The sequence below is a fragment of the Xenopus laevis genome, chromosome 8S (assembly GCF_017654675.1).
Source record: "Xenopus laevis strain J_2021 chromosome 8S, Xenopus_laevis_v10.1, whole genome shotgun sequence".
NCBI classification, from domain to species: Eukaryota; Metazoa; Chordata; class Amphibia; order Anura; family Pipidae; genus Xenopus; species Xenopus laevis.
Window position 1 is genome coordinate 102,935,809 of NC_054386.1, and position 26,299 is coordinate 102,962,107.

The 26,299-nt window shown below is 48.4% G+C and overlaps 1 protein-coding gene across 3 annotated transcripts; it reads left to right on the plus strand.

Moving 5' to 3' along the window:
- On the plus strand, window positions 1–26,166 carry pi4kb.S (phosphatidylinositol 4-kinase, catalytic, beta S homeolog). 3 transcript variants are annotated; one of them, XM_041574614.1, is made up of 12 exons: window positions 1–207; window positions 12,440–13,383; window positions 16,433–16,477; window positions 18,616–18,843; window positions 18,922–19,149; window positions 20,463–20,572; window positions 20,652–20,756; window positions 20,838–20,961; window positions 21,040–21,305; window positions 21,380–21,512; window positions 24,363–24,483; window positions 24,661–26,166. In XM_041574614.1, the coding sequence occupies exons 2-12, from the start codon at window positions 12,466–12,468 to the stop codon at window positions 24,840–24,842; spliced, it is 2,460 nt and encodes an 819-aa protein (XP_041430548.1). In that variant the 5' UTR covers window positions 1–207; window positions 12,440–12,465; the 3' UTR covers window positions 24,843–26,166. The 3 variants fall into 3 exon arrangements, with proteins under 3 accessions (XP_041430548.1, XP_041430547.1, XP_041430549.1); XM_041574613.1 differs by lacking the exon at window positions 1–207 and adding an exon at window positions 241–427; XM_041574615.1 differs by lacking the exons at window positions 1–207; window positions 16,433–16,477 and adding an exon at window positions 241–427.
- Window positions 26,167–26,299: the final 133 nt, after the last annotated feature.

Genomic DNA, 26,299 nt, shown 5'->3' on the forward strand with positions numbered 1-26,299 from the left:
CAGGAGGAGGAGTCGAGTGAGACGTTACAGACAAAGTAATGACAACTATATAAACTTGTATAGGCCAAGGACTATGTGAGTGTTTTCCTCTCAGTACAAATGTACCAGAAGTGGAACAGACAGTAGGAGGCGCAAAGCACAGACTTTACACAGACGCACCCTGAAGTCCTCCAAGCCGAACCTTCGTACCAGGAACTTCTCTCTATGGTAAGTTTCCAGGGCGCTCTAGCCCGTTCAACTATCTATGGTTCTAGCGCTGTCACGGGAGCCGCCGCGTCTCTATGGTGTCCAGTCCGCCCAGCGCTGCGCGTCTCTATGGTCCCAGTGAGAGGAGCGAGGGATGGCGCTGGGATTCGACTCTGTGAGCGCTGATCCTCGAATCAGAATGGAGGTACCGAGCTGCGTCTTCTGTGTGTCTTTTATAGCGGTGAGTATCCTATGAATTTAGTACTGGGGGTGTATAGTGAGGACAGTGAGTATCCTATGAGTTTAGTACTGGGGGTGTATAGTGAGGATAGTGAGTATCCTATGAGTTTAGTACTGGGGGTGTATAGTGAGGACAGTGAGTATCCTATGAGTTTAGTACTAGGGGGTGTATAGTGAGGATAGTGAGTATCCTATGAGTTTAGTACTGGGGGTGTATAGTGAGGACAGTGAGTATCCTATGAGTTTAGTACTAGGGGGTGTATAGTGAGGATAGTGAGTATCCTATGAGTTTAGTACTGGGGGTGTATAGTGAGGACAGTGAGTATCCTATGAGTTTAGTACTGGGGGTGTATAGTGAGGACAGTGAGTATCCTATGAGTTTAGTACTGGGGGGGGTATTGTGAGGACAGTGAGTATCCTATGAGTTTAGTACTGGGGGTGTATAGTGAGGACAGTGAGTATCCTATGAGTTTAGTACTGGGGGGGTATTGTGAGGACAGTGAGTATCCTATGAGTTTAGTACTGGGGGTGTATAGTGAGGACAGTGAGTATCCTATGAGTTTAGTACTGGGGGTGTATAGTGAGGACAGTGAGTATCCTATGAGTTTAGTACTGGGGGGTATAGTGAGGACAGTGAGCATCCTATGAGTTTAGTACTTGGGGTGTATAGTGAGGACAGTGAGTATCCTATGAGTTTAGTACTTGGGGTGTATAGTGAGGACAGTGAGTATCCTATGAGTTTAGTACTGGGGGTGTATAGTGAGGACAGTGAGTATCCTATGAGTTTAGTACTGGGGGGGTATTGTGAGGACAGTGAGTATCCTATGAGTTTAGTACTGGGGGTGTATAGTGAGGACAGTGAGTATCCTATGAGTTTAGTACTGGGGGGTATAGTGAGGACAGTGAGCATCCTATGAGTTTAGTACTTGGGGTGTATAGTGAGGACAGTGAGTATCCTATGAGTTTAGTACTTGGGGTGTATAGTGAGGACAGTGAGTATCCTATGAGTTTAGTACTAGGGGGGTGTATAGTGAGGACAGTGAGTATCCTATGAGTTTAGTACTTGGGGTGTATAGTGAGGACAGTGAGTATCCTATGAGTTTAGTACTGGGGGGGTATTGTGAGGACAGTGAGTATCCTAAGAGTTTAGTACTGGGGGGGTATTGTGAGGACAGTGAGTATCCTATGAGTTTAGTACTGGGGGGTATAGTGAGGGCAGTGAGTATCCTATGAGTTTAGTACTTGGGGTGTATAGTGAGGACAGTGAGTATCCTATGAGTTTAGTACTTGGGGTGTATAGTGAGGACAGTGAGTATCCTAAGAGTTTAGTACTGGGGGGGGTATTGTGAGGACAGTGAGTATCCTATGAGTTTAGTACTGGGGGGGTATAGTGAGGACAGTGAGTATCCTATGAGTTTAGTACTGGGGGTGTATAGTGAGGACAGTGAGTATCCTATGAGTTTAGTACTGGGGGGTATAGTGAGGACAGTGAGCATCCTATGAGTTTAGTACTTGGGGTGTATAGTGAGGACAGTGAGTATCCTATGAGTTTAGTACTGGGGGTGTATAGTGAGGACAGTGAGTATCCTATGAGTTTAGTACTGGGGGGGTATTGTGAGGACAGTGAGTATCCTAAGAGTTTAGTACTGGGGGGGTATTGTGAGGACAGTGAGCATCCTATGAGTTTAGTACTAGGGGGTATAGTGAGGACAGTGAGTATCCTATGAGTTTAGTACTAGGGGGTGTATAGTGAGGACAGTGAGTATCCTAAGAGTTTAGTACTGGGGGGGGTATTGTGAGGACAGTGAGTATCCTATGAGTTTAGTACTGGGGGTGTATAGTGAGGACAGTGAGTATCCTATGAGTTTAGTACTAGGGGGTGTATAGTGAGGATAGTGAGTATCCTATGAGTTTAGTACTGGGGGTGTATAGTGAGGACAGTGAGTATCCTATGAGTTTAGTACTGGGGGTGTATAGTGAGGACAGTGAGTATCCTAAGAGTTTAGTACTGGGGGGGGGTATTGTGAGGACAGTGAGTATCCTATGAGTTTAGTACTGGGGGGTATAGTGAGGACAGTGAGTATCCTATGAGTTTAGTACTGGGGGTGTATAGTGAGGACAGTGAGTATCCTATGAGTTTATTACTGGGGGGTATAGTGAGGACAGTGAGTATCCTATGAGTTTAGTACTGGGGGTGTATAGTGAGGACAGTGAGTATCCTATGAGTTTAGTACTTGGGTGTATAGTGAGGACAGTGAGTATCCTATGAGTTTAGTACTGGGGGTGTATAGTGAGGACAGTGAGTATCCTATGAGTTTAGTACTGGGGGGGTATTGTGAGGACAGTGAGTATCCTATGAGTTTAGTACTGGGGGTGTATAGTGAGGACAGTGAGTATCCTATGAGTTTAGTACTGGGGGGGTATTGTGAGGACAGTGAGTATCCTATGAGTTTAGTACTGGGGGGGGTATTGTGAGGACAGTGAGTATCCTATGAGTTTAGTACAGGGGGGTATAGTGAGGACAGTGAGTATCCTATGAGTTTAGTACTGGGGGTGTATAGTGAGGACAGTGAGTATCCTATGAGTTTAGTACTGGGGGGTATAGTGAGGACAGTGAGCATCCTATGAGTTTAGTACTTGGGGTGTATAGTGAGGACAGTGAGTATCCCTATGAGTTTAGTACTTGGGGTGTATAGTGAGGACAGTGAGTATCCTATGAGTTTAGTACTGGGGGTGTATAGTGAGGACAGTGAGTATCCTATGAGTTTAGTACTGGGGGGGGGTATTGTGAGGACAGTGAGTATCCTATGAGTTTAGTACTGGGGGTGTATAGTGAGGACAGTGAGTATCCTATGAGTTTAGTACTGGGGGGGTATTGTGAGGACAGTGAGTATCCTATGAGTTTAGTACTGGGGGGTATAGTGAGGACAGTGAGCATCCTATGAGTTTAGTACTTGGGGTGTATAGTGAGGACAGTGAGTATCCTATGAGTTTAGTACTTGGGGTGTATAGTGAGGACAGTGAGTATCCTATGAGTTTAGTACTAGGGGGGTGTATAGTGAGGACAGTGAGTATCCTATGAGTTTAGTACTTGGGGTGTATAGTGAGGACAGTGAGTATCCTATGAGTTTAGTACTGGGGGGGTATTGTGAGGACAGTGAGTATCCTAAGAGTTTAGTACTGGGGGGGTATTGTGAGGACAGTGAGTATCCTATGAGTTTAGTACTGGGGGGTATAGTGAGGGCAGTGAGTATCCTATGAGTTTAGTACTTGGGGTGTATAGTGAGGACAGTGAGTATCCTATGAGTTTAGTACTTGGGGTGTATAGTGAGGACAGTGAGTATCCTAAGAGTTTAGTACTGGGGGGGGGGTATTGTGAGGACAGTGAGTATCCTATGAGTTTAGTACTGGGGGGTATAGTGAGGACAGTGAGTATCCTATGAGTTTAGTACTGGGGGTGTATAGTGAGGACAGTGAGTATCCTATGAGTTTAGTACTGGGGGGTATAGTGAGGACAGTGAGCATCCTATGAGTTTAGTACTTGGGGTGTATAGTGAGGACAGTGAGTATCCTATGAGTTTAGTACTGGGGGTGTATAGTGAGGACAGTGAGTATCCTATGAGTTTAGTACTGGGGGTGTATAGTGAGGACAGTGAGTATCCTATGAGTTTAGTACTTGGGGTGTATAGTGAGGACAGTGAGTATCCTATGAGTTTAGTACTAGGGGGTGTATAGTGAGGACAGTGAGTATCCTATGAGTTTAGTACTGGGGGTGTATAGTGAGGACAGTGAGTATCCTATGAGTTTAGTACTGGGGGGTATAGTGAGGACAGTGAGTATCCTATGAGTTTAGTACTGGGGGGTATAGTGAGGACAGTGAGCATCCTATGAGTTTAGTACTTGGGGTGTATAGTGAGGACAGTGAGTATCCTATGAGTTTAGTACTGGGGGGTATAGTGAGGACAGTGAGCATCCTATGAGTTTAGTACTTGGGGTGTATAGTGAGGACAGTGAGTATCCTATGAGTTTAGTACTTGGGGTGTATAGTGAGGACAGTGAGTATCCTATGAGTTTAGTACTAGGGGGGTGTATAGTGAGGACAGTGAGTATCCTATGAGTTTAGTACTTGGGGTGTATAGTGAGGACAGTGAGTATCCTATGAGTTTAGTACTGGGGGGGTATTGTGAGGACAGTGAGTATCCTAAGAGTTTAGTACTGGGGGGTATTGTGAGGACAGTGAGTATCCTATGAGTTTAGTACTGGGGGGTATAGTGAGGGCAGTGAGTATCCTATGAGTTTAGTACTTGGGGTGTATAGTGAGGACAGTGAGTATCCTATGAGTTTAGTACTTGGGGTGTATAGTGAGGACAGTGAGTATCCTAAGAGTTTAGTACTGGGGGGGGGTATTGTGAGGACAGTGGAGTATCCTTGAGTTAGTACTGGGGGGTATAGTGAGGACAGTGAGTATCCTATGAGTTTAGTACTGGGGGTGTATAGTGAGGACAGTGAGTATCCTATGAGTTAGTAACTGGGGGGTATAGTGAGGACAGTGAGCATCCTATGAGTTTAGTTCTTGGGGTGTATAGTGAGGACAGTGAGTATCCTATGAGTTTTAGTACTGGGGGTGTATAGTGAGGACAGTGAGTATCCTATGAGTTTAGTACTGGGGGTGTATAGTGAGGACAGTGAGTATCCTATGAGTTTAGTACTTGGGGTGTATAGTGAGGACAGTGAGTATCCTATGAGTTTAGTACTAGGGGGTGTATAGTGAGGACAGTGAGTATCCTATGAGTTTAGTACTGGGGGTGTATAGTGAGGACAGTGGAGTATCCTATGAGTTTAGTACTGGGGGGGTATAGTGAGGACAGTGAGTATCCTATGAGTTTAGTACTTGGGGTGTATAGTGAGGACAGTGAGTATCCTATGAGTTTAGTACTAGGGGGGTATAGTGAGGAAGTGAGTATCCTATGAGTTTGTACTAGGGGGGTGTATAGTGAGGATAGTGAGTATCCTATGAGTTTAGTACTGGGGTGTATAGTGAGGACAGTGAGTATCCTATGAGTTTAGTACTGGGTAGGGGCAGTGGTCCTAGTTAGTACTGGGGTGAGGACAGTGAGTATCCTATGAGTTTAGTACTGGGGGGTGTATAGTGAGGACAGTGAGTATCCTATGAGTTTAGTACTAGGGGGTGTATAGTGAGGACAGTGAGTATCCTATGAGTTTAGTACTAGGGGGGTTGTATAGTGAGGACAGTGAGTATCCTATGAGTTTAGTACTGGGGGTGTATAGTGAGGACAGTGAGTATCCTATGAGTTTAGTACTGGGGGGTATAGTGAGGACAGTGAGTATCCTATGAGTTTAGTACTTGGGGTGTATAGTGAGGACAGTGAGTATCCTATGAGTTTAGTACTAGGGGGGTATAGTGAGGACAGTGAGTATCCTATGAGTTTAGTATAGGGGGGTGTATAGTGAGGATAGTGAGTATCCTATGAGTTTAGTACTGGGGGTGTATAGTGAGGACAGTGAGTATCCTATGAGTTTAGTACTGGGGGGTATAGTGAGGACAGTGAGTATCCTATGAGTTTAGTACTGGGGTGTATAGTGAGGACAGTGAGTATCCTATGAGTTTAGTACTGGGGGGTATAGTGAGGACAGTGAGTATCCTATGAGTTTAGTACTAGGGGGGTGTATAGTGAGGATAGTGAGTATCCTATGAGTTTAGTACTGGGGGTGTATAGTGAGGACAGTGAGTATCCTATGAGTTTAGTACTGGGGTGTATAGTGAGGATAGTGAGTATCCTATGAGTTTAGTACTGGGGTGTATAGTGAGGACAGTGAGTATCCTATGAGTTTAGTACTGGGGGTGTATTAGTGAGGACAGTGAGTATCCTATGAGTTTAGTACTGGGGGTGTATAGTGAGGACAGTGAGTATCCTATGAGTTTAGTACTAGGGGGGTATAGTGAGGACAGTGAGTATCCTATGAGTTTAGTACTAGGGGGTGTATAGTGAGGATAGTGAGTATCCTATGAGTTTAGTACTGGGGGTGTATAGTGAGGACAGTGAGTATCCTATGAGTTTAGTACTGGGGGTGTATAGTGAGGACAGTGAGTATCCTAAGAGTTTAGTACTGGGGGGGTATTGTGAGGACAGTGATATCCTATGAGTTTAGTACTGGGGGTATAGTGAGGACAGTGAGTATCCTATGAGTTTAGTACTGGGGGTGTATAGTGAGGACAGTGAGTATCCTATGAGTTTAGTACTGGGGGTATAGTGAGGACAGTGAGTATCCTATGAGTTTAGTACTGGGGTGTATAGTGAGGACAGTGAGTATCCTATGAGTTTAGTACTTGGGTGTATAGTGAGGACAGTGAGTATCCTATGAGTTTAGTACTGGGGGTGTATAGTGAGGACAGTGAGTATCCTATGAGTTTAAGTACTGGGGGGGTATTGTGAGGACAGTGAGTATCCTATGAGTTTAGTACTGGGGTGTATAGTGAGGACAGTGAGTATTCCTATGAGTTTAGTACTGGGGGGGTATTGTGAGGACAGTGAGTATCCTATGAGTTTAGTACTGGGGGGGGTATTGTGAGGACAGTGAGTATCCTATGAGTTTAGTACAGGGGGGTATAGTGAGGCCAGTGAGTATCCTATGAGTTTAGTACTGGGGGTGTATAGTGAGGACAGTGAGTATCCTATGAGTTTAGTACTGGGGGGTATAGTGAGGACAGTGAGCATCCTATCAGTTTAGTACTTGGGGTGTATAGTGAGGACAGTGAGTATCCTATGAGTTTAGTACTAGGGGGTGTATAGTGAGGATAGTGAGTATCCTATGAGTTTAGTACTGGGGTGTATAGTGAGGACAGTGAGTATCCTATGAGTTTAGTACTGGGGGTGTATAGTGAGGACAGTGAGTATCCTAAGAGTTTAGTACTGGGGGGGGTATTGTGAGGACAGTGAGTATCCTATGAGTTTAGTACTGGGGGTATAGTGAGGACAGTGAGTATCCTATGAGTTTAGTACTGGGGTGTATAGTGAGGACAGTGAGTATCCTATGAGTTTAGTACTGGGGGGTATAGTGAGGACAGTGAGTATCCTATGAGTTTAGTACTGGGGGTGTATAGTGAGGACAGTGAGTATCCTATGAGTTTAGTACTTGGGTTGGTATAGTGAGGACAGTGAGTATCCTATGAGTTTAGTACTGGGGGGTATAGTGAGGACAGTGAGTATCCTATGAGTTTAGTACTTGGGGTGTATAGTGAGGACAGTGAGTATCCTATGAGTTTAGTACTGGGGGTATAGTGAGGACAGTGAGTATCCTATGAGTTTAGTACTGGGGGGTTAGTGAGGACAGTGAGTATCCTATGAGTTTAGTACTGGGGGTATAGTGAGGACAGTGAGTATCCTATGAGTTTAGTACTGGGGTGTATAGTGAGGACAGTGAGTATCCTATGAGTTTAGTACTGGGGGTATAGTGAGGACAGTGAGTATCCTAGAGTTTAGTACTGGGGGGTATTGTGAGGCAGTGAGTATCCTTGAGTTAGTATGGGGGTATAGTGAGGACAGTGAGTATCCTATGAGTTTAGTACTGGGTTTGGGAGGGTTTTGATTTAGTATGGGGATAGTGAGGACAGTGAGTATCCTATGAGTTTAGTACTGGGGGGTATTAGTGAGGACAGTGAGTATCCTATGAGTTTAGTACTGGGTGTATAGTGAGGACAGTGAGTATCCTATGAGTTTAGTACTGGGGTGAATAGTGAGGACAGTGAGTATCCTATGAGTTTAGTACTAGGGGGTATGTGAGGACAGTGAGTATCCTATGAGTTTAGTACTGGGGGTGTATAGTGAGGACAGTGAGTATCCTATGAGTTAGTACTGGGGGTGTATAGTGAGGACAGTGAGTATCCTATGAGTTTAGTACTGGGGGTATAGTGAGGACAGTGAGTATCCTATGAGTTTAGTACTGGGGGTATAGTGAGGACAGTGAGTATCCTATGAGTTAGTACTGGGGTGTATAGTGAGACAGTGAGTATCCTATGAGTTTAGTACTGGGGGGGTATTGTGAGGACAGTGAGTATCCATGAGTTTAGTACTGGGGGTATAGTGGACAGTGGATCCTATGAGTTTAGTACTGGGGTGTATAGTGAGGACAGTGAGTATCCTATGTTTAGTATTTATGGCAGTAACTAGTTAGTCGGGGGGGGGTATTGTGAGGACAGTGAGTATCCTATGAGTTTAGTACTAGGGGGTATAGTGAGGACAGTGAGTATCCTATGAGTTTAGTACTGGGTGGTGTATAGTGAGGACAGTGAGTATCCTATGAGTTTAGTACTGGGGGTGTATATGTGGAGGACAGTGAGTATCCTATGAGTTTAGTACTGGGGGTATAGTGAGGACAGTGAGTATCCTATGAGTTTAGTACTGGGGGTATAGTGAGGACAGTGAGATCCTATGAGTTTAGTACTAGGGGGTATAGTGAGGACAGTGAGTATCCTATGAGTTTAGTACTGGGGGTATAGTGAGGACAGTGAGTACCTATGAGTTTAGTACTGGGGGTATAGTGAGGACAGTGAGCATCTATGATTTAGTACTAGGGGTATAGTGAGGACAGTGAGTATCCTTTGATTTAGTACTTGGGGTATAGTGAGGACAGGATATCCTATGAGTTTGTACTGGGGGGTATAGTGAGGACAGGAGTATCCTATGAGTTTAGTACGGGTGGGGGTATAGTTGAGTACAGTGAGTATCCTATGAGTTTAGTACTGGGGGTATAGTGAGGACAGTGAGTATCCTATGAGTTTTAGTACTGGGGTATAGTGAGGACAGTGAGTATCCTATGAGTTTTTAGGGTATGGAGGGTGGTATTAGTTGAGGGGATGAGGACTGTGTAATTCAGCAGGGGTGAGGGAGCAGAAATGCAGCATGGTGTGTGTGTGGGGGGGAGCAGAAATGCAGCAGGGGTGGGGGAGCAGAAATGCAGCGGGTGGTGGAGCAGAAATGCAACAGGAGTGAGGGGAGCAGAAATACAGCAGGGGTGGAGGGGGTGAGCAGAAATGCAGCAGGAGTGAGGGGAGCAGAAATGCAACAGGGGTGGAGGGGGTGAGCAGAAATTCAGCAGGAGTGAGAGGAGCAGAAATGCAGCGGGTGGTGGAGCAGAAATGCAACAGGAGTGAGGGGAGCAGAAATACAGCAGGGGTGGAGGGGGTGAGCAGAAATGCAGCAGGAGTGAGGGGAGCAGAAATGCAACAGGGGTGGAGGGGGTGAGCAGAAATTCAGCAGGAGTGAGAGGAGCAGAAATGCAGCAGGGGTGGGGGAGCAGAAATGCAGCAGGAGTGAGGGGGAAGCAGAAATGCAGCAGGAGTGAGGGGGAAGCAGAAATGCAGCAGCAAAAAAAAAAAGCAGAAATGCAGCAGGGGTGAGGGGGAAGCAGAAATGCAGCAGGAGTGAGGGGGGAGCAGAAATGCAGCAGCAAAAAAAAAAAAAGCAGAAATGCAGCAGGGGTGGGCATTGCAGCAGGACTTGCGGGCAGGTAACATGTTTGGTGTGGGGGGTGTCAGTGTTGTTTCAATGCTCCATTGGCAGCAGCTTATCTCTTTGTCCTGGAAACTTCCATCCAGATCCGGAGTGTGTGTGACTGGTCTGTAACCAGAGCCCGGGCTTTCCATGTAACCCTACTCCTACCCCTTGTCTACTCATATGATACTCACCCCTCTGGGGTTTGGACCCAGTCTGCTCCTTATTGCTCATGTCTCCTGCTAGTGCTGCATCTGTGTGTGTTCTGTGACCCAGATACCCCACTTACACCCCACTACTGACAGCTCCCATCATGCACTTGTGTTGGGTTTGCCCCTGTGAGAGGCCTCTCAATAATGCCATGGTCAGGCCACACTGATGTCTCAGAGAGCTGAATAGTTCACTCCTTACTCTCCCTCCTCACCTTCTGCTCCAGTCTGTCTCTCATGTGGCACCTGTCCCCTGGGGATCTATAAAGTGGGATCACTGTCTCTGTCCCCTGGGGATCTATAAAGTGGGATCACTGTCTCTGTCCCCTGGGGATCGGGTCTGTAGAACTGAACCCAGAGCTCTAGGTGAGACCTTACCAGGGATCTATAAAGTGGTATCACTGTCTCTGTCCCCTGGGGATCGGGTCTGTAGAACTGAACCCAGAGCTCTAGGTGAGACCTTACCAGGGATCTATAAAGTGGTATCACTGTCTCTGTCCCCTGGGGATCGGGTCTGTAGAACTGAACCCAGAGCTCTAGGTGAGACCTTACCAGGGATCTATAAAGTGGTATCACTGTCTCTGTCCCCTGGGGATCGGGTCTGTAGAACTGAACCCAGAGCTCTAGGTGAGACCTTACCAGGGATCTATAAAGTGGTATCACTGTCTCTGTCCCCTGGGATCGGGTCTGTAGAACTGAACCCAGAGCTCTAGGTGAGACCTTACCAAGGGATCTATAAAGTGGTATCACTGTCTCTCTGTCCCCTGGGGATCGGGTCTGTAGAACTGAACCCAGAGCTCTAGGTGAGACCTTACCAGGGATCTATAAAGTGGTATCACTGTCTCTGTCCCCTGGGGATCGGGTCTGTAGAACTGAACCCAGAGCTCTAGGTGAGACCTTACCAGGGATCTATAAAGTGGTATCACTGTCTCTGTCCCCTGGGGATCGGGTCTGTAGAACTGAACCCAGAGCTCTAGGTGAGACCTTACCAGGGATCTATAAAGTGATATCACTGTCTCTGTCCCCTGGGGATCGGGTCTGTAGAACTGAAACCCAGAGCTCTAGGTGAGACCTTACCAGGGATCTATAAAGTGGTATCACTGTCTCTGTCCCCTGGGGATCGGGTCTGTAGAACTGAACCCAGAGCTCTAGGTGAGACCTTACCAGGGATCTATAAAGTGGTATCACTGTCTCTGTCCCTGGGGATCGGGTCTGTAGAACTGAACCAGAGCTCTAGGTGAGACCTTACCAGGGATCTATAAAGTGGTATCACTGTCTCTGTCCCCTGGGGATCGGGTCTGTAGAACTGAACCCAGAGCTTAGGTGAGACTTACCAGGGATCTATAAAGTGGTATCACTGTCTCTCTCTGTCCCTGGGGATCGGGTCTGTAGAACTGAACCCAGAGCTCTAGGTGAGACCTTACCAGGGATCTATAAAGTGGTATCACTGTCTCTGTCCCTGGGGATCGGGTCTGTAGAACTGAACCCAGAGCTCTAGGTGAGACCTTACCAGGATCTATAAAGTGGTATCACTGTCTCTCTCTGTCCCCTGGGGATCGGGTCTGTAGAACTGAACCCAGAGCTCTAGGTGAGACCTTACCAGGGATCTATAAAGTGTATCACTGTCTCTGTCCCCTGGGGATCGGGTCTGTAGAACAGAACCCAGAGCTCTAGGTGAGACCTTACCAGGGATCTATAAAGTGGTATCACTGTCTCTCTTGTCCCCTGGGGATCGGGTCTGTAGAACTGAACCCAGAGCTCTAGGTGAGACCTTACCAGGGATCTATAAAGTGGTATCACTGGTCTCTGTCCCCTGGGATCGGGTCTGTAGAACTGAACCCAGAGCTCTAGGTGAGACCTTACCAGGATCTATAAAGTGGTATCACTGTCTCTGTCCCCTGGGGATCGGGTCTGTAGAACTGAACCCAGAGCTCTAGGTGAGACCTTACCAGGGATCTATAAAGTGGTATCACTGTCTCTCTCTGTCCCCTGGGGATCGGGTCTGTAGAACTGAACCCAGAGCTCTAGGTGAGACCTTACCAGGGATCTATAAAGTGGTATCACTGTCTCTGTCCCCTGGGGATCGGGTCTGTAGAACTGAACCCAGAGCTCTAGGTGAGACCTTACCAGGGATCTATAAAGTGGTATCACTGTCTCTGTCCCCTGGGGATCGGGTCTGTAGAACTGAACCCAGAGCTCTAGGTGAGACCTTACCAGGGATCTACAGTATAAGTGTATTTGCACAATTGGTTTGTGTTGCACATTTCTGATTTATTTCTCTGTCTTGTGCAGCTCTGACTTGAGGCCTGGGCCGTGAGATGGGAGACACCATGGTGGAACCAGTACCTGTGAAGCTGTCGGATCAGTCGCTGGTGTTACGGGGCAATGGAGGGAGTCCCCTGTGTGTCATTACGGAGGGCGTGGGGGAGGCGTCGTTGGTTATAGACCCAGATGTGGCGCAGAAAGCCTGCCAGGAGGTGCTTGAGAAAGTCAAGATGATTCACGGCTCCTCTGTCGAGAGCTTGGACAAAGTAGATGGTGGAGATGCTGGAGATGGAGGTTCTCTGGCCAATGGGCACACAGAGCCGGAACTTATTGAGACTGGACATACTGCCGCCAGCTCCAGGATTACTGAAGAGGAGTCTCTGTTGGACATAAACAGTGTAAAGACCGCCCGCCGGAGACAGAAGAACAACTCGGCCAAACAGTCGTGGCTCCTGCGGCTCTTTGAGTGCAAATTATTTGACGTTTCCATGGCGATTTCATACCTGTACAACTCCAAGGAGCCGGGGGTCCAGGCCTACATCGGTAACCGGCTCTTCTGTTTCCGCAATGAAGACGTGGACTTTTACCTGCCGCAGCTGCTCAATATGTACATTAACATGGACGAGGACGTGGGCGACGCAATCAAACCCTACGTGGTCCATCGGTGCCGCCAGAGCATCAACTTCTCCCTGCAGTGCGCGTGGCTCCTGGGCGCTTACTCCTCCGACATGCACATCTCCACCCAGCGGCACTCCCGCGGCACCAAACTGCGGAAACTCATCCTTTCCGACGAGCTCAAGCCCGCCCACAAGAAGAGAGAGATCCCGCCCCTTAGTCTGGCCCCAGATACGGGCCTCTCGCCTTCCAAGAGGACTCACCAAAGGTCCAAATCTGATGCCACGGTCAGCATCAGCCTCAGCAGCAACCTAAAGCGGACATCGAGCAACCCCAAAGTGGAGAACGACGACGAGGTGAGATGGGGGTATATGTGGGTGCTAAGCCTGTCATTGGCTGAGTGCAGAAGAACTTGGCTTCTGATTGGCTGAGGAGGACAAATTCAGTCTCCACTGTACTGGCCCTGTGCCTGCAGATGTGTGGGACTGGCACTGTGCAACTCACGGGTAAAGCACTTTCCTCTCCGCTCTCTATTGTCTGGGCTCTGACACAAGGTGCCATTGAGGGTCCTGTGGGTCGGGTACGGGGTGGGCTCCTGTGGGTCAGGTCCTGGAGGGCTCTGAATGACTGAGAGGTTCCTTATTCCTGTGTCACAAAGATTCATCTAGGACCTGCCAGTCATTCCTGTACCACCCACAGGGTTAACCCTCCAGCCACCGACACTCCCCTCTCTACGTGGAAGTTCTGATCATTGTATTGTATTAGTCTCACTCATCCTCCCAGTGCAATGCCCAGTGTCAGTCATTCCCCTCTGTGCCGTGTGTCTGCTGTAACCCATTATACAGAGCTGATTCTGTCCTGCAGGCGGAACCCCCATCTCTGGCAATTTGGGGAGCAAAGTGGGGGCTGATAATGAAATGGCCAAAGGAGTAGTTGTTGGCCACATAAGTTGGGGGGCCCCCTGTGCATCACTAGGAGAGTTGAGAGAAATTGTATAGGAACCCTGCCCCCCCCATCGCTTTTATACACAGAGCCACATGCCCCAGCTGACAGTTGGCAGAGTCAGACACAGGCCTTGCACGTGGGTGTGACTCCTCCTACTTGTGTGTGTCACACTCTGCACCACTGTACTCTGCACTCTACCCTATGATTAGTCCACCATAATAACAGGCACCCGGAGCTGAGGGAATGTAGAACTGCACCTCCCTGCTGTTGCTGGAGTATTGGGTGCTGCTGAGAATTGTAGTACAGCAACAGCTCGTGGAATCGGCATGTCTGTCTGTACTCCATTAGCTCTCTGTGTCTGTACAGGGAAACCCCAAAGAATTCAGCAGAGCCGGGGTCCTGGGTGGGAGTGACAGCCAGTAGGGGAGGAGCATCAGATCAGCACATGATTGACAGCTGGAAGCTCAGAATTAAGTCCGATGATGTGCGGAACACAGGGGCCCATTCCAGGCAAGTCAAGGGCTTAATTGTTCCTGGGCCCCTGAGAGGCACTAAGCTTCCGATTATCCCTAGAAACACTGCTAATAATTCCTCTGCCGGACTATTTACAGACACACGCTGTCTATTGGGCATCTCACTAATACCCCACCTCTGTGTGTCTGGGGGTCGGAGCAGCCACCACTTGTTCACTTCAAAAACCTAGTTGTTTTCAGACAGTTCACCCGAAATAATGACTTTTACCAATGACTTCCTATTTGTCACCGTTTTTCTAATATTGAAGTGTAAAGTTTAATGTTTCACCTTCTAAAGCAGCTGTGGGAGGGGGGGTCGCCGACCCTGTAAACTGTTATAAATTGATACATTTAGTTGATATATTTGTTATGTTTGTCCCTGCTGAGCAGAATCCCTAAATGACATTAAAGGCAACTGTTAGACTTGATCCAATAGTTACACTTATATTCCCCATAGATCCTACTGAGAAATGGACCAACTCATTGTATCAACTAAATGTAACAAATAATTATATCATTAACTAAATGTAACAAAACTGTACTGACCATAGACTCAAAGATCCGATCGTTTGGCGACATCACCAAACGAGCGGATCTTTCCCCCAATATACCACTAACGGCAGGGCTATATCAGGGGTAGTTCGAATGTTCGGCCGAATGGTCGACCGATCAGATTATTATACACCAAGGGGCTCAGACGGGTTAAAATCAAACCTTCCCGGTCGATATGGTGGCCAGATATTGATTGTGAAGACCCATCAGCAGCCCCCATACACGGGCAGATAAGCTGTCAAATTGGTCTAAACGACTGATATCTGCAGCTTTATCTGCCCGTGTGTGGCCTCCTATAGAGTCTGCGCCTGAATTACCAGACACAGGACATTCAACTTTACACTACTCCAAATCATAAATTAATAATGGAAAGTAATTAAAAAAAAGTATTTATTTCTGGTGAACAATCTGAAAACAACTGAACTGGAAAAAGTGTTTGGAAGGTGAACAGTGTGTCCTCTTAATAAACCCAATTTGTATTCCATTTGATGCTGGAGTATGGCAGCTCCCACCTTTTATACAAATATACAGAGAAGGAATGTTCTGGGCACACAATAAGCTATACCCTCATACTGTACTGTCTAAGGGAATCAATATGGCACCTCCTCCTCCCATATGTATAAATACAAATATACAGAGAAGGAATGTTCTGGGCGCACAATAAGCTATACCCTCATACTGTACTGTCTAAGGGAATCAATATGGCACCTCCTCCTCCCATATGTATAAATACAAATATACAGAGAAGGAATGTTCTGGGCACACAATAAGCTATACCCTCATACTGTACTGTCTAAGGGAATCAATATGGCACCTCCTCCCATATGTATAAATACAAATATACAGAGAAGGAATGTTCTGGGCACACAATAAGCTATACCCTCATACTGTACTGTCTAAGGGAATCAATATGGCACCTCCTCCTCCCATATGTATAAATACAAATATACAGAGAAGGAATGTTCTGGGCACACAATAAGCTATACCCTCATACTGTACTGTCTAAGGGAATCAATATGGCACCTCCTCCTCCCATATGTATAAACTGAGTGCAAGAGGTTGGAGAAAAGCTGCAGTGATTGGCTCTTAAGGAGCATAGGGAAGAGTTGCTCTGATTGGTTGATGGGCAGGTTAAGAAAAGACCTGAGCTGAATGAATCTAATTGAGGTTGGGGTGATCTCTCCTGATTGGCTTAGGCAAAAGCTGCTCTGATTGGTTGAGGTAGAGTTTCTAGAAGAGCCACTTGCCCCGCCCCTGCAGTCATTCTCCGCTCCGTGTGCCGTGCTGCCCAGACTATGGGTGAGTTGATTGGGACATTGTGACATTTGGTGGCTAAACCTGTGCCTTTTTCTCCCCTTTATCCCCCTGTGCCTTTTCCCTCCGCCCTCTTTCCCAGGAGCTCTCATCCAGTTCGGAAAGTCTCGATAGGTCGTTCTCCTCCGTAAGTGGCCGCCGTATTTCATGTCGTTGGCTGGGGACTTACTGGCTTCTCTTTCCTTCCGGCAGCATTTCCTCTGCACCATCCAGCCACTCCCACCCTATGCCTAGGAGCCCCTCCTCCTTAACCAGCTCCTCCTCCTTACCCAGCCCCTCCTCCTTACCCAGCCCCTCCTCCTTACCCAGCCCCTCCTCCTTACCCAGCTCCTCCTCCTTTCCACGCCCAGCTTATTTCAACATGGCTGCCCAGTGGTGGTGGTTGGCTCCAGCGGGGTGCTCCATGTGCATGTCTCTGAGACGCAATTCATTCACTCCCTTACTGGGGGCCCCAGCTTGCTGCACCCCCACATACTCCCTCTCATCACTGAGACCCGCATGCCCCCCTGCAGGGAGGCTGTGAGGAGGGGGCAGGGCATGGTTTTGGGGCTGCAGATTCCGCATATTTTTCTGTTTTGGGGAGCAATTTTGGTGCCCAGTTTCAAGCAGGAAACACCCCAGTGGCCCCGTTTAATTGTCCTGGAAAGTTTAGTCAAGGGACTGGGGTGCAAAATGTTTCCCCTTGCCACTTCCTATTTAGCACCTGCATAATGAGGCCACCCCTTATCTTTGGGAACTACAACTCCCAGCAACCAGTTGCCTTTTATAGACCCTCCAGTTCTCTGTTGTTGGCCCTAATCTCTTGGCAGAAGGGCCCCAGGCCCCCCACTAGTTTCCTGCCCTAAAGCCCCATTTCACGTGCCCCTATATCTGTGAGATCCATGAAGGTGCCCCACTGATCACTCACCTATGGGTGCCCGGGGGGGGGGGGCAGAGGAAATGCTGTTCATTTGTACAAAATTTGATCATTTGTGTCCTGGGAAATGGGGAAAAACTGTTTTCTGTGGGAAATCCATCATTTAATTGTCTGTATCCCTTTATCAATCTCTTCATTATTACTATATATTAAATACTCCGTCTCATCTCTCGTGGTATTGTTTCCCCTTCAGTCTTGCTCTGATCTAAAGACTTGCGGCTCCTGCTGGACTGCACCTCGCGGCTGCCGCTGGGGCACTGAGACTTGCAGTTCTGCAGGAACCCGGGGACCAGACGCTAAAAGTAACTCCGTTGAGCAGTTAATTTCCCCTTTAATTCTTGGAAAGCAGTGAACAAAGCAGTGCTCCGATTTGGTTGGCTGGATTCCCTGGGGGTTGGGGCTAAAACAAATCTTCTGATGCAATGACCCCCCCAAACCCTGAATTCCATGCCCTCTGAATACCAGATCTGCTCCACATTTAAAGGGATACTGTCATGGAAAAACAGTTTTTTTTTCCCAAAATGAATCAGTTAATAGTGCTGCTCCAGCAAAATTCTGCACTGAAATCCAATTCTCAAAAGAGCAAACAGATTTTTTTTTATAAAATCTACATGGGGCTAGACATATTGTCAGTTCCCCAGCTGCCCCCAGTCACGTGACTTTGATAAACTTCAGTCTCTCTTTACTGCTGTACTGCAAGTTGGACTGATATCACCCCCCTCCCTTTTCCCCCCAGCAGCCTAACATCAGAACAATGGGAAGGTAACCAGATAGCAGCTCCCTAACACAAGATAATAACTGCCTGGTAGATCTAAGAACAACACTCAATAGTAAAATCCAGGTCCCACTGAGACACATTCAGTTACATTGAGAAGGAAAAACAGCAGCCTGCCAGAAAGCATTTCTCTCCTAAAGTGCAGGCACAAGTCACATGACCAGGGGCAGCTGGGAAATTGACAAAATGTCTAGCCCCATGTCAGATTTCAAAATTGAATATAAAAAAATATCTTTTGAGAAATGGATTTCAGTGCAGAATTCTGCTGGAGCAGCACTATTAACTGATGCGTTTGGGAAAAAAACATGTTTTCCCATGACAGAATCCCTTTAATGTCATATTAACCCCCTACACTCTTCTGTGACCGTGAGTGCTGGGGGACGGCCCAATGCCAGGTGAGTATGTAAGGGGGCGTGGTCTATAGATACGCGGCAGGGGGGCTGATATCTGAGGTGCAGCCTTGTCTATCCATGTGCACCCAGGAACCTGCGCTGCTCCAGGAAGAAGGGGGGGTCGTGTAGGGTGGGGGAGACTGTTCTGCTCTGACTCTCTGGCTCTATCTCTGAACTGGCAGCCGGTGCGCCTCGCTCCTGAGAGGGAATTCATCAAGTCTCTCATGGGCATCGGAAAGCGCTTGGCCACCCTCCCCACCAAGGAGCAGAAGACCCACAGACTTATCTCGGAGTTGTCTTTACTCAACCACAAGTTGCCCGCACGGGTCTGGCTGCCCACCGCCGGCTTCGACCACCATGTTGTGAGGGTGCCGCACACACAGGCCGTTGTACTGAACTCCAAGGATAAGGTAAGTCTTGAGTGGGGCAGCGCATGAGATGGGGGACACTTATCTGGACAAACCAAATAAACTCATTACCTCCCCCAGGCCCCTTATCTGATCTACGTGGAGGTTCTTGAATGTGAAAACTTTGAGACATCGCTGGTCCCGGTCCGAATCCCAGAGAATCGAATCCGCAGCACCCGCTCCGTAGAGAACCTGCCTGAGTGCGGCATCAGCCACGAGCAGCGAGCCAGCAGCTTCACCACCGTCCCCAATTATGATAACGATGAGGAGGCCTGGTCTGTGGATGATATCGGGGAGCTGCAGGTGGAGGTGAGTGGGAAACGGGTACTGGGCTAAATCTCATATTCACCCCCAGCCCTTTTATCTCAAACCATGGGAAAGAGAACAGCCCAGGAGCAGGAAGTACAGAGAATCAGAGCTCTGTACCTGGGTAAGTACTGGGGGAGATTCACTTACCCAGGGGGAGGTTCCTGTCTGACCATGGGAAAGAGAACAGCCCAGGAGCAGGAAGTACAGAGAATCAGAGCTCTGTACCTGGGTAAGTACTGGGGGAGATTGGATTCACTTACCCAGGGGGAGGTTCCTGACTGACCATGGGAAAGAGAACAGCCCAGGAAGTACAGAGAATCAGAGCTCTGTACCTGGGTAAGTACTGGGGGAGATTGGATTCACTTACCCAGGGGGAGGTTCCTGTCTGACCATGGGAAAGAGAACAGCCCAGGAGCAGGAAGTACAGAGAATCAGAGCTCTGTACCTGGGTAAGTACTGGGGGAGATTGGATTCACTTACCCAGGGGGAGGTTCCTGACTGACCATGGGAAAGAGAACAGCCCAGGAAGTACAGAGAATCAGAGCTCTGTACCTGGGTAAGTACTGGGGGAGATTGGATTCACTTACCCAGGGGGAGGTTCCTGTCTGACCATGGGAAAGAGAACAGCCCAGGAGCAGGAAGTACAGAGAATCAGAGCTCTGTACCTGGGTAAGTACTGGGGGAGATTGGATTCACTTACCCAGGGGGAGGTTCCTGACTGACCATGGGAAAGAGAACAGCCCAGGAAGTACAGAGAATCAGAGCTCTGTACCTGGGTAAGTACTGGGGGAGATTGGATTCACTTACCCAGGGGGAGGTTCCTGTCTGACCATGGGAAAGAGAACAGCCCAGGAGCAGGAAGTACAGAGAATCAGAGCTCTGTACCTGGGTAAGTACTGGGGGAGATTGGATTCACTTACCCAGGGGGAGGTTCCTGACTGACCATGGGAAAGAGAACAGCCCAGGAAGTACAGAGAATCAGAGCTCTGTACCTGGGTAAGTACTGGGGGAGATTGGATTCACTTACCCAGGGGGAGGTTCCTGTCTGACCATGGGAAAGAGAACAGCCCAGGAGCAGGAAGTACAGAGAATCAGAGCTCTGTACCTGGGTAAGTACTGGGGGAGATTGGATTCACTTACCCAGGGGGAGGTTCCTGTCTGACCATGGGAAAGAGAACAGCCCAGGAGCAGGAAGTACAGAGAGGTACAAGCCAAGTTGTACAATGGAAGGTGCAGTAAAGTGGGCCGTATGGGACAAGCAAGAGGTGAGACTCCATGTTCTTACCCTTCGCTTCTCTTTTCTTCCCCCCCAGTTGCCTGAACTTCATACAAACAGCTGTGACAACATCTCTCAGTTTTCGGTGGACAGTATCACCAGTCAGGAGAGCAAGGACCCCGTGTTTATAGCGGCCGGCGACATCAGGTGAGATCTTACTGCGGCCGGGATGTAGAGTAACGGGGGCATGGGGTGATTGCGGGGGGCTGATTCTCTGTCTCTACAGGAGGCGTCTGTCGGAGCAATTGGCTCACACCCCAACTACGTTCCGCAGGGACCCCGAAGACCCCTCGGCTGTGGCCCTTAAGGAACCTTGGCAGGAGAAAGTCAGGTGAGAGGGTGATGTGTGGGGGGCATATGTGGGTATAGAGGGTGGGGATGGTCTCTCATTCCTTTACCCCCCCCCCCGCAGGAGGATCAGGGAGGGCTCCCCCTATGGGCACTTCCCAAACTGGAGGCTCCTGTCAGTCATAGTGAAGTGTGGGGACGACCTGCGCCAGGAGCTCTTGGCCTCTCAGGTGCTGAAACAGCTGCAGGTGAGTCCCGGGGGTTAGTGGGAGGAGAGGACCCTCCGCTGGGCACACAATGGGGTAACCGGGTGTCTCACCCCTCAGTCCATCTGGGAGAGCGAGCGGGTGCCTCTGTGGATCCGGCCGTACAAGATCCTGGTGATTTCGGCAGACAGTGGAATGATTGAGCCGGTGGTGAATGCGGTGTCGATACATCAGGTGAAGAAGCAGTCGCAGCTCTCGTTGTTGCATTATTTCCTGCAGGAACACGGGAGCTGCACCACCGAAGCTTTCCTCACCGCTCAGCGCAACTTTGTACAGAGCTGCGCCGCCTACTGCCTGGTGTGTTACCTGCTGCAGGTCAAGGACAGGTGAGTGCGGCTACATACGGTCACACACTCACAATGCGCCAGTGCATTAATAATGACACCCCTCTGTCACTCAGGCACAATGGGAACATCCTCCTGGACGCCGAGGGCCACATTATCCACATCGACTTTGGCTTCATTCTCTCCAGCTCCCCCCGGAACCTCGGCTTTGAGACCTCGGCCTTCAAGCTCACGGCTGAGTTTGTGGATGTAAGTACGGCAGTCACTATATACGGCAGTCATTATATATGGCAGTCACTATGTACGGCAGTCAGTATGGTAGCTCCCACCGCAAGGTAGAAATATAGAGAGAGGATGTCCAATCTAGTCTTTACTCCCAGGCTGTTATTTAGGGATGCATTATTATTATTATTATTATTAACATGTATTTATATAGCGCCAACATATTGCGTAGCACTGTAAAGTAACTGTGATTATACAACTACATCACATGAATTACATACATAGAATATATGGAGTAACAAACATCACAATCAATACAGGTACAAAGAGGTGAGGAAGGCCCTATGCATAGGAGCTTACAGTCTAAAGGGAAGGGAGTAATACACAAGGTGTGGGAGTGGGCAAGATGGAATTAAGTGGATGAGAAATGTGGTACTGTATGTGGTGTTGTGTTTGGTAGTAAAGCAGAGTGAGGGGAGGCTTCTCGAAAGAAGTGCGTTTTCAGAGATTTTTTGAAAGCAGAAAGGTTGGGAGAAAGTCGGACAGATCGTGGGAGAGAGTTCCAGAGGAGGGGTGCAGCCCTTCCAAAGTCTTGAATATGAGCATGTGAGGAGGTAATGAGAGAAGAGTTGAGTAGCAGGTCAGTAGAGGAGAGTAGTAAGCGAGTGGGTGAGTATATAGAGATGAGTTCAGAGATGTAGGGTGGAGCAGAGTTATGAAGTGCTTTGAAAGTCAGTGTCATTAATTTGAATTTGATTCTGAAAGGTAACGGAAGCCAGTGCAGGGATTGACAGAATGGCGAGGCAGAGGAGGAGCGGTTGCTGAGGTGTATGAGCCTCGCAGCAGTGTTCATTATGGACTGGAGAGCTGACAGTCTCTGGAGGGGGAGGCCAATTAAAAGAGAGTTACAGTAGTCTAGACGTGATATGATGAGAGAGTGAATAAGAATTTTGGCAGCATCTTGGGTGATAAATGATGGTATTTTGGATATGTTCCTTAGGTGGAAGTGACATGATTTAATAAGTGACTGGATATGAGGAGTGAATGACAGGGCAGAATCTAGGATAACCCCAAGGCACCGGGCCTGGGGAGAGGGGGTGATAGTGGAATTGTTAACTATGATGGATACTTCCGGGATGTTACTGGTGTTAATTGGAGGAAAGAGAACCATTTCAGTTTTAGAGAGGTTTAATTTAAGGTTGTGACATCCAGGTAGAGATAGCGGACAGGCAGGAGGAGACGCGAGTTAGGAGTTCTGGGTTGAGATCAGGAGATGAGAGATAGATCTGAGTATCATCAGCATAGAGGTGGTAGTGGAAACCATACGAGTTGATTAATTTGCTGAGGGAGGAAGTATAGAGGGAGAATAGTAATGGTCCCAGGACAGAGCCTTGAGGAACTCCAACAGAAAGAGGTAGGGGAGAAGATGCTACTCCATTGTAGGAGACACTGAAGGAACGATTGGTGATGTAAGAAGAGAACCAGGACAGGGCTGTGTCATGAAGGCCAAGCGAATGGAGGGACTGGAGGAGGAGAGGGTGATCTACAGTGTCAAATGCGGCTGAGAGATCAAGCAGTATTAGTAGTGAGAAATGATTGTTGGCTTTAGCGGTTAGAAGGTCATTAGTTAGTCGAGTCAGGGCAGTTTCAGTGCAGTGTTGTGGCTTAAAACCAGATTGTAGGGGGTCCAGCAGGTTATTGTCAGAGAGGAATGAGGTAAGTCGGTTGTAGACTAGGCGCTCAAGTAGTTTAGAGATGAAAGGTAGCAGAGAGATAGGTCGGAGGTTGTCAAGATTGGAGGGATCAAGAGAGGGTTTTGTCAGAATGGGGGTGACAAGAGCATGTTTTAGTTGAGAAGGAAACAGTCCAGTTGAGAGGGAAAGATTAAATAGGTGAGTTAAGGCTTTGATTAGACAAGGATTGGTATTGTTGAGAAGTTTTGAGGGAATTGGATCAAGCGGGCAGGTGGTAAGGTGAGAAGAGGCCAGAAGCTTTGAGATTCCTCATCAGTGACAGGGGTGAAGGAGCACAGGAGAGACTGGGGAGTGTGGAGGGAGGGGGGTGGAAGTCTAGGGGGGTTGAGTAGTGGAATGTCCCTTCTGATAGTGTCAGTTTTGTTTTTGAAGTGCTCAGCAATATCTTGAGCAGAGACAGATGTGCATGGAGGGGGTGGAGAAGGGGAAAGGAGAGGGTTAAAGGTGGAGAAAAGTTGTGCTGGTTTTTTAGAAAGGGAGTTAATGAGTGAAGTAAAGTAAGTTTGTTTGGCTTGGAAGAGGCTGGTGTTAAAGGAGCGCAGGGCAGATTTGTAGCTCCAAAAGTCTCATTCTGAACGGGATTTGCACCAGCGACGCTCAAGTGCACGTGAATGTCTTTGGAGCTTGTGTATGAGCAGTATGTCACGGTTGAAGGGGTTTGGGACTAGAACGTTTAGTTTTTATAGGAGCAGCTCATTTAGGGCACTGGTGAGAGGACTATAGTAGTAGCCACATTAGGACAAGAGATGGCCGAGATATTAGAGTGAAGAGAGTGAAAGGAAGAAGAGAGATGAGACTACAGCTTGCAAGTCACGGTAAGTACGTGTTTGGGGAATAGCAGGGGGTGAGGAGGGAGTTAGTGAGAGTTGAAATGTGACCATATTGTGATCAGAGAGGGGAAATGGGGAGTTAGTAAAATTGGTGGTTGAACAGAGTCTGGTAAATATGAGATCCAGAGCATTACCATTGGAGTGAGAGGGGGAGTCTGAGCACAAACATAAGCCTAGGGAGGAGGTTAGTGAGAGAAGTTTAGAGACAGAAGAGTTGTTAATGTTGTTAACGGGTATGCATGGGAATGCGGAGGCTACTGCAGCGACATCATGTGATCACTCTCTTCCCGCAGGTGATGGGAGGGCTGAATGGGGACATGTTCAACTACTACAAGATGCTAATGCTGCAGGGACTGATTGCTGCCCGGAAACACATGGACAAAGTGGTGCAGGTTGTGGAAATCATGCAGCAAGGTATGTGGCCCCATAGTGTGGCCCTTGAGCTGTGTGTGCTGATGCTTTTCATATAACTTGTGCACCAGCTCCCCACCCTGTGTGCCTTTCTCATGCCCTGACTCCTGCCCCTTCTTTGCCTTTCTCCTGCCTCTTCTCTGTCTTTCTTGTGGCCTGACTCCTGCCCTCCTCACTCAGGTTCCCAGCTGCCCTGCTTCCATGGCTCCAGCACTATCCGTAACCTGAAGGAGCGTTTCCACATGAACATGACGGAGGAGCAGCTACAGATCCTGGTGGAGCAGATGGTGGACGGCAGCATGAGATCCATAACCACCAAACTGTACGATGGATTCCAATACCTGACCAATGGCATCATGTGACCCGCCCCCCAGGAGCCACCGGCCGGCTGGATCAGCTACGGTTTACCTTTCACCAAACTCTTTATTTTTGAACTGTTGGGCAGGGAGAGAATGAAGCCCCCACAGCACATTGTACAGGATCATGACTTAGAATGAGCGTATTCCTTTGGGGCTGGTGGGCTGCCCTGCACCTCCCTGGCTACAGCACTAGGCTATGGTGACCACTATGCAGGCAACTGCCCCACCCCCGCTCATTCATTCAGTATTTCCACTCAGTGTTTGTCTCCTCCCCTAAGATCCTCTCTACTATATCACTCCCCCATATTCTCATTTCACGTGCTCCTCCCCCCCATGTGATCTAGCTCCTCCCACCTGCTCCTGACTTTGCCACTTTGCTTTCCCATGTGATCAAGCTCCTCCTTTGAGGTCCCTACCTTAATGCTCCTCCCAGCAGTTCCTCTCTGCAATTTCAATCACCCCCACTGTGTAATTATAAACATTGCGCCCCCCCCCCCCCGTATCATGCTTTGTGTCTCCCATAATGCCCCTCATTGCTATACTGTGGGATTATTCACACCCACGAGGTTCTGTCCTAAAACTTCCTCATGTGATCAGGCACCTCCCACCAAGGAGGTGGGGGAGGGGTCAGTCTCCAGACCTCCTCTGTGGAAGGTTTAAAGCGGAACTGGAGGAAAGGGAGATGCAGATTAACCCATTGGGGCCTGGTAATGTGACAGCTACTTGCCCCACCTATTGGCACCAGTGTATGTACATCCATGCATCTAACGGCCCCAAAACCCTAAATTCAGCTGCACACAGGCAGCCCCTCACCCCCCAAGGTTTTTTTATAGTTTCCTTCGCACCCCTCTAAGCTCTTTGATTCCCTTACTGACCCCTGATAGACGAGCAGCTCTATGGCAGCACCTGCCTGTTACTGGGAGGGGCAACTTCTTACCCCCTGTATATGGAATCCCCTCTGATTATTCTCTTTTATTTATATGATTTTATTAGGAAATGTATCACTCTCTGTAACTCCCTGCTACCCTCTGCCGTGGGCCCCAAGAGCAGAACAGCCCTTTTAGGGCCCCTCCCCCTGTGCCCCGGCCCACAAGCAAACGTTTAGCCTCCAACACTGATTCTATGGCTGTAGCATCAAGGCAACTGGACTGTCGTGGGCTTGGAGGGCATATGGAATGGCTTTAGGGAAGAAGCACCCCCCCCCCGCTTTATATAGGGGCGGGAGAACCTGGGACTCCAGATTATTAATAGGGGGTGGGACTTTTTAAGAAATGATTACGTCTGAACGCTTTCATGTTTATTTCTATTAAAAATTATAATTCCCAGAGTCTCTTTTTGTACCTGTAGCTTGGCGGCTCCTAGGGGGCGGGGTCTGTTCACTGTATCAGAGATTTGATGTAATTCCCACGAAAATGGGTCATGTGTCCTGCCTACATGTCACAGGGAGTTGGGCAGCTTCC